Raw genomic sequence first — 8,434 nt, 5'->3', positions numbered from 1 at the left:
AAACCTGCAGAAAACTGACTTATGTAAATTGAGTGCAAAATACTTAGTTGATTGCGAGCTTCCGTTGAAGTCATTGCACTAAGATGTAATTGATTAGACTGAGATGTAATTGGATAAGGAGACGGGACAGAAGGTGACCCTAACACGTCTCTACCTGTCTCTCTCTCTCTCTCTCTCAGCCGAAGGAGGTCTGGACAGCGGCCAGGGTTCCTCCGTTTTCTCCTCAGACTCCCCCCACCTGGGTCAGCTGACCATGTCTTACAGCGGCCCGCCCTCCTCCCACCCCCCTTCCCAGCCCCAATCCCCCTACCCCTCCACCCCCTCTGCTAACCCACAGCACCACCCAGGCTACGCCCAGCCGCCGCAGCCAATGGTGAGTTGCCCTCCACGTTAGGACATCATGCACATCATGCTTAGCACACCTGTGGGCGTTGCTGTGCTCTCAGGTGTGCTGAGAATGATTGGCCCGTTTGAAGTGAGCACTGCAGTGTGTGTGTCCGAGTGGGAGTTAGTGGGAGTGAAGCTTGCGGTGTTCGTGAGTGGGCTGGGAATTGTGTTGAACTTAACACACGAGAGCATGTTGTTGGTGGGTTTTTATTTGGAGATGATCACCTCTGACCCGAAGAAGAAGCGGAGGACTAGAAGGTATTCGATTTCTGCACAGAGAGAAAGCGACTCAATATAATAGGCGTTTAGACAAATCAGTTAATTCCACAATCTGCTTTTTACTCAGTTTGTCGGTAGTCGGTCAACCACTTACACTCAAAGTAAGCCAGCTAACCATTCCTTTTCTGTTGCATTTCATTTCACTGTTTCTTCAGCAAACCAGGTGTCATGCATCCATCTTTCCATCAGTCCTCCCTGTTCTATATGTTCAATGCTCCCTCATCTAGTCGCTGCGTCTGTTTCTTCAGCTGCTGTCATTTTTGTCATGTTGTATATTACTTTGTTTTCATACCATGATATTGATATTATTTACTTGGAAACTCATCAACACACATGCTTTTTTACTTTGCTCATGCAGAAGCCTCACACTCAGGAAACATTGAGTCACATAAAATGCCGTAAAGATGCAGTAAGTCATATGATAGCTTGCTAAATGTTATTGAGTCACAGTGTTGAGTTGGTTTCTGCTTCTCTCTTGCGGGTTTAAATATATCATTTTTGTCACTCACTGAGCATAGCTGGTTGTTTTAACCATAATCTTCTGTTGCCTATCCCTTGCTCAAAGGCACCTTAGAAGTACTTATGAAAGGGGAGGGTCTTATTTCTTATTTAACTTCCAACCGTGGACTTCCCCATCTGGCGACCTTTTGGCTACACGTTCTCATCTGATTTTCCTTTTATCAGCACCTACAGTGACTGATATTGCTCAACTGGATATTCATTCAGTTTATCGAGTGATTGATTAAATAATGCAATGATGGTTTGAGTCTGTTTTAAGGACATCAATAAGCTTGTGTCCTCATCAAAGGTCATTTCTGTGAAGACAAACTGACTTACTGACGGACTGGTTTATCTAATTAAATAGTTACTTAATTGAATAACCATTTTCTCCTTTTTTTGTAAAATTGGGTTTATTTGTTTTTTTATTTAGTTTTATTTTTTCCCCATTTCTTTGTTGTACTTTTACAGGTTTCTCTACAACTTCCTTGTTTTGAATAACTGTTGCTTAAAATGATCATGAAAAGTTTTTTTTTTGTTTGTTTTTGTTTAATTTATATGTAAAACTGTGACTTAGTATCACTATTTACTTGGTAACTTCTTTTCATTTAATTGATTTGTTTCTTTATTCTTACTTAATCTACATTTTCACACATTTCCTTTTATTGTGTTGTCATTTTATGTTTATTTAATTTGTGTTTCTTCTGTTTAGGTGATTTTGTTGTGTTGTAATTTCTTTGTGTTTGTTTTCCATGTTGGTCCCACCCCCTTCTATCACCTCCCGCTGGCCTACAGCCTGCGTTGCGTCGTCGCCGATGTCGTAGCATGTCCGTTTGCGTTCCTCCCTCCTCCTACTCCTTTTCCCATGCTCCTTCACCCCTGGCCGTTGCTCCAAAGCAGCCCTCCACCCCTCCTCCAGACCTGTCCTCCTCATCCTCCACCACCACCTCCCCCTGCATGCCTCTCGCAGCTGAGAGGGCCACGTTTGCTGGGCGCCTCTCCAAGGCCCTGGAGACGGTCCTACCCCTTCACTCTGCCTCCCCTCTGCCCCGGGCCAGGCAGCGGAGGGCCAGCCTACCCGCCCTGTTCTCCACCCCTGTAGGTTCACAGATGAGGGATGTGCACTGGTGTCTGAAAGTAGATCAAACTCCTCAAAATACAAAGTTTTTTTGTATTTTCAGAAGTGCTAATGTAAAGGTAATGTCCATTTGTACAATTTGTTCTCACTGAAGTGCTGATAAATATATAAACAAACTTAATTTCAGAAACTTTAGCTTTCAAATACTTCTCCTATACAGAATATTTATATGTATAAGCACCTGTCCTCTTTATTAACATTTTCTACTGAGCTAATTATGTAGCAAGGCGCTTCAAATTGAGGGGGCTGAGCAAGTCCTGTACGTTAGCGGACGCCATCCGTAAAATATTAAATCAGTGGGAAAATGCTGCATCTCCAGTACATTCTTTATTTAAAGATGTACACTTATCTTGAGTAACTAGATCAGTGTGACGCGTTCACTCAGACCTAGTTTACTTTCAGACACTGCTGTGTTTCATTCTACCCATCCGTCCCTCCTCAACCCTCTCTTCCTCCCTCTGTTAGACCAGAGTGTTCATGTCGGCTTTATCTTAAACTTCGCTCTATGATATAAATCTCTAATATCGTGTTCATCTGCCATCAAGGAATCTGCTCATTTGACAGCCACAATTATTCATGTAGAAATAGTTGCTGTATCCAAAATGTAAATGATACGATTGAGACTTGATGATTATTTATTTATTTCAAGCATTCAACATACTGTGAAAGAAAAGAAATACAAACATAAATCAGATTCAAAAGCAAAAAATCATGCCATTTTCTACTCTCTGCTAAGAGGCATGTTTGGCCACTGTCGTCCACTTATTAGGCAGCGGATATAGAGAGATGACAGGAAATGAGGGGAGAGAAAGATGCAGATAAATGTCAGGGGTATCCCTTTTTCAGTGTTTTTACTTTAGTGAAGACACTCAGTAATTCTATCAAGTTAGAAAATCAACATTTTTCAGAGTTAATCCGTGCGTTAAAAGACAGTTTTCCTGGCACATCAGGATATGATTGAGATTATTTGGCCTTTCTTCTCTCTGCATTATATGATATGCTGCCCTACTCTGTATCTATAGTGTCTCCCACTTTTACCTGGTCTTTTTTTGGCTGTCTGCTTGTTCTTCTTCTTCTTGCCTGTTTTACTTCTGCTCCCTGTCTTAACATTCCCCGTTCACTTCATCTCATCACATCTTTTTTACAGCCGTTAGGAATACTCCTCGTCGTTTTGGTTCAAGTCCTTTTTTTTCTCTTGCCATTGCTTTGAAGTGATGCTCTTTAACACACTATTTTTCTCCATTTCATGTGGGCCTTTGCTGGTGTCTCTCTCTTGTCATTCTCTTAAAATCCATTGTATCTCATTGTCACCGCAGCATTCAATGCCGCACCCCTACAGTGGAGGAGGAAGCACAGGAGGAGGAGCGGGAGGGAGCGTCCCCCTCCAAACTCTCCCGGACCCTCCTACTATTTTCTTCCCCTCTATCCCCGAGCGCCCCATTTCATTCTCGCCTCCTCCCACTGGGCCTCCCAAAGCCTACAACACCCAGAGACGCAAGAGTACCTCCATCCTGGAAGCACATACCCGACACTTCCAACCTGCCTACCCTCGCTATGGGAGCAGCCTGCATCCCTTTTCTGGGATGGAGGGTGTTGAAACGCCCTCCCTCTTTATGCTAAATCCGGGTTTTGCGGCAGCTGCTCAAAGACTCGGTGTTGGCGAGCCGCTGCATCTCCAAGGCCAATCTGACCCAAGTTTTTACTATAAAGACATGAGAGCGGAGCACGAGGAAGCGGTGAGGAGATTAAGCCTAAATCAAGCTGCCTTACTGGACCACTATGAAGCGATGGCATATGGAGGTTACCCGATGACCGCACACCAGCTTGGCCACTTCAGTTTCCATCAGCAGAGGCAAGCAGCAGCAGCTGCAGCTGCCAGTTTGGGTTTCGATCCTGGTCCTCCACCTCAGCCGGCGTTCTTGCATGCACACATGATGCAAAGAATGAGTTCACACAGCCCCATCCCTCCACCTTTACCTCCCATGAGCGTGCCCACTGGTGGCCCTCCATCATCCGACGGATGCTATCCTCCACCACAGCACGTCTCCTCTTCGGCTTACCCTATGTCGGCACCTCCAGTGATATCCGAAGCCCCACCACCAGCTGGAAGTGTTTTTGAGTTCCATATAGCAGCAGCCGCCGCCGCCGCAGCTGGAGACCCAGGCCTCCTGGCATCCAGACTTTACCGGGCCCGAAGGAGCTCCATGGATCTCCCTCTAGAGGACAACACCGGGACCGGATCAGGTGGTTCGGGCACGTACAGCCGCCTTCAGCCGGTGACAGAAGAGCTTTACGCATATGTCAGTCCAGAGCTCCCCTTACCTCCAGGAAGTCTCCTTCTCCACCACTTAGGCATAGTCTCAAAAGACAGAAGCCCAGAACCTTCTAGTGACTCTCTGGCCTCCTCTGACGCTGGGGAGTTCCAGTCTCCTCCTCCCCCACCTCTCCTCCCTCCATTTGACCCCTCAGCTGCTCAGTCCATCCCTCATCATTCCTCCGCCGCACTCTACGATTCATCCGGAGGAGTGTTCCCCGAGCCCCAGGGACATCCGCCCTCCATGCAGAGCTTCCTCCCTGCCACTCCATCCACTGAGCCTGGCGGAGCCTCATCAACCCAGCTGGAGTGTCTGATGCAGAGTGCCTGGGCTCGGCATGGAGGGGTGATACCAGCCCAGCCTGATATGACATACCATGAGTCATTGCTGGCCATGCAGGCCGCTAACACCACTCTGGTACTGAGTTTAGACCTTAAAAACACCCCTACAACTCTGGGTCAATTACTAGTTGAAATTACACAAGTTGCTTTTTTTAGTCGGGCGCCACAAACCAGATGTAGAGACACTTTTATATATATTGCCATCCTGTGCCCGGAGATCATGTGCCAGAGTGTAATTTCAAGTCGATAGATAGAAAATGGTGTTATCCATCAAGTAAAATGAAGCCTTCTATGAAAAGCAGCTGAATTAATTCAGAATAGTAATTTGACCCAGAGGCCATTATACCATTCCCTCTTTTTTTTTTTCTTTCTTTTTTTTTACCCTATCAACCAAGAAGCCCCAACTGATGCTTACTTATCATCATGTAGTCTCTGTTAGGGATTATAATCCTCTTCAGTTATATCAACACGACAGAGAGAGTCTCATGGTCTGCCTTCAAAAATGTCTCCCATTATTCATTATAAGTGAAGAGAACATCTTCAGAAGAAATTTCTAGAAAAGGACGCACAGGTTCAACCAAGGCCAGAAATACTTTTAATTTGAAATCCAGTCTAAGACTCTGTATTGTGAGTTGAGTCATACTTGAGAAGGTAGTCCTTGAGACCGGCTCTGGTGTGCGAGCTTTGTAAGCGGTCTAAGCCCCCTCCTTTCTGTGTTTATGTTGTGTATTTGATTCATTTGTCAATATCAGTAAGTAACATTTTGTCTGTATGTTCATATAAGAGTGTATATGAGAAATGTGTGTTTGTGGGAGTATGCTGTGTACATACGGTATACTTCAACTTTTACTCGTACAAATCCAAAGTCTGTTTAGTCCTCAAATGTTGAGCATCGATATGTTAAAACCTTTAAATAGAGATATATATTCTAGACAGTGGCATATGTTATAAGATAATCTTTAATAAATGGATGAGACTTTGTTGATTTGTATGGACAAACGCACAGAAACATACAACAAAATCAAGGGGGTTTAGACCAATCTTACAACGTAACCATGCAGATAGACTTTTCATTTGTATATTTTAGATTCTTTCCGTTGTTTTGTGTTGTACTTGCTAAAGATCTTGGCTTTAAGTCGGGTCTTTATTGCACCTCATTGTATCGTCATTTCCTGTTCAGAGTGGGAATCAACTTCCAAGGTTCAAAGGTCACAGTTCAGATTCATTAAACCCTTAAAATACTGATATCACCGTTGTCACCTTTTACTTCTTCGTTGTTTACTTTGAACCATTTATCACTGGCGTTTCTTCTCGTTTCTTCAGTCTCTAGCTGTCACCTTTTTTTTTGTTTCATTTCATTTGTCTTAAGTTTTCTGTCTCTCTATACATTTGATTTATTAGATCTCTGTGTTGTGAAATCCTTTTGTCTTTTACGTGACTGCTTATGATGTGAAGGACTGGTAGGTAGCACCGAGTCTCTTGCAACACACTTGTGCTTTGTGACGAGTAGAAAGTTGCAATCAGCCTTCTAAGGGTTCAGTCAATAGAACGACCACACTAGTCTGTATGATGGAGGTTACTGGAAGGATTCAGGAAGGGAGGATGTTCCTCGGGTTTGCTTGATGCTCACTAGGTGTTTTTACCAGGATCGAAAAAACATAAATTCCAAAGTTTAACTTGACTGGAAATAAAATGAAAACCTGCAACACTTTAAACCATTCAGGCATTCTTAAAGAAATCTGATGTAGAAATCTTATTATCTAATTATCATCAAACATTTCTTAATGCCATTGTATTAGGCAATGTGCCAGCTAGACATGACTGCATATTTACAGCTTCAAGCTGTAAGTTTGCCTCCAGAATCATGACTCGTATTAAATACCACACGGCTCAGTCCCAATGCATTAGATGGAACCACGATGTGTGTTAGGATGTTGTGGAACCGCAGCGAGTTGTTTGGTGTCAGTAGTCCAGCTTCTCCTCTGTGCTTCTTTGACTTATTATCGCTACCAATCACTTAGTCTGACCTGCATGTGGAGAAAAAAAACAAATCCCTGTACTCACACCCTGCCTAACCCCCGTAATGTGCCTGTACTGTTGTACACGCTACACTACAAACTGTGTATACAGTTGGTGTACATATACCTGTTGCCGTATCGATGGACTTGTGTGCATGTGTGCATACACAAGAAGGGCATCCAAACTAAAACCTGACCACTAGAGAACAGCAGAAGTACCTTGTGTTTGCACTCATGTACAGTTTCTGATTAAGGAGATCCAAACACGTCCTAATTATTATTTCTTGTTTTTTTTTTCTTCTCCTTGTTGCAAATCTCTTCTGATTTCCCAATCCCGTCCTCTGCCCTTCTATATCCTTTTATATCCTGCAACATCTCGTCCTCTCTCCCCATCTTCTTGTCTGTCTTTCTCTAAATCTGCTCCACAGCAGCAGGTTCAGGCTGCCGCCCCCCAGTCCACTCCGGGACCCCCAGTCGGCACCCAGCCAGTTCCTCCTGGGACCCCTCAACAGGTAAGACGTCTAGAAAAGACACAACTTATTTTAATCCAAATACTCTCCCTTTCTAAACTTTTCTCCCACTTTTCCCAGATTCCCCATAAAGCTTACATACAAAAATACCTCCACCGCAACTTTTGTGCTTGCACTGCAGTAACTCGTACGTCGACTTTCCCTTTGAAGTCGCTGCCTTTGCTCGAAGGTATCGACTCCCGCGGAGCTGGCACTCTGCCTGCAGTAATACCACCGTCGTTCTGAAGCACTGTGTTTGCCCCCCAGCACAAACCACTGCGGTGAACTAATTGCAGCATTAACCTGATTGGATTGAGCATGAAATTGGATGTTAAATCAGAGATCAAATGTCTCCTGTCATTAAAAAACATGGACTGAATGAAGTTTCCTTAAAACAGCCACTCCCATACATTTTTATAAAACATTTTTTATTTTAATATTGGTTCATAAGCCGTCAGGAAATTAACAATACATGGGGTCATATATAACTGAATTTAATTAGATAAATGGATTTTCACAGCTGGCTTTTACTATTTTTAATTTTGTTTTAACTGGGATTTGAATTTATCCAGTTAATTATAAGGACATGATTGGGAAATGCACTAGCTAAAAAAAAAAAAAAACAGATTTGTTTCTATTTCTATTGATTAATTCTGTCCCACTCTCTTTCTTCCTCTCCAGGTTGGTTCATCCGGTCACAGTGTCACATCGGTTCAGAGCCCCACTTACACGTCTCTGCCGCAGGCGTCTTCACAGGTACGTAAACAAGCACCGCTGACTAACATACACTGTATATGAAACACCATACTTAATAAACACATTCCTGATTCACACAAGCTGGCACTGGTTCTCTGCGGCCAGGTGCAGGATGTAATTGATTATCAACATATATGTCATTCATTACAGACATCCTGCTTGTACATACATATACTGTAGCAATTATGTGCAC

General features: G+C 43.6%; 1 protein-coding gene across 5 annotated transcripts in view; it reads left to right on the top strand.

Moving 5' to 3' along the window:
- Positions 1–8,434, top strand: part of wnk1b (WNK lysine deficient protein kinase 1b) — a 72,830-nt gene that overhangs the window by 44,098 nt on the left and 20,298 nt on the right. For 3 of the 5 annotated variants that reach the window (XM_084039296.1, XM_084039295.1, XM_084039297.1), the window contains exons 11-13: positions 180–373; positions 7,405–7,488; positions 8,167–8,241. In XM_084039296.1, coding sequence (XP_083895422.1) covers positions 180–373; positions 7,405–7,488; positions 8,167–8,241 — 353 coding nt within the window. Of the gene's footprint in view, positions 1–179; positions 374–1,959; positions 2,263–3,618; positions 5,035–7,404; positions 7,489–8,166; positions 8,242–8,434 lie in introns of all 5 variants that reach the window. The other 2 variants (XM_084039293.1, XM_084039294.1) reach the window with 2 other exon arrangements.

The sequence above is a fragment of the Eutrigla gurnardus genome (assembly GCF_963514095.1).
Source record: "Eutrigla gurnardus genome assembly, chromosome: 21".
NCBI lineage: Eukaryota > Metazoa > Chordata > Actinopteri > Perciformes > Triglidae > Eutrigla > Eutrigla gurnardus.
Note: the sequence above shows the minus strand (reverse complement) of the source record. Positions and strands in the feature narration are given on the sequence as shown.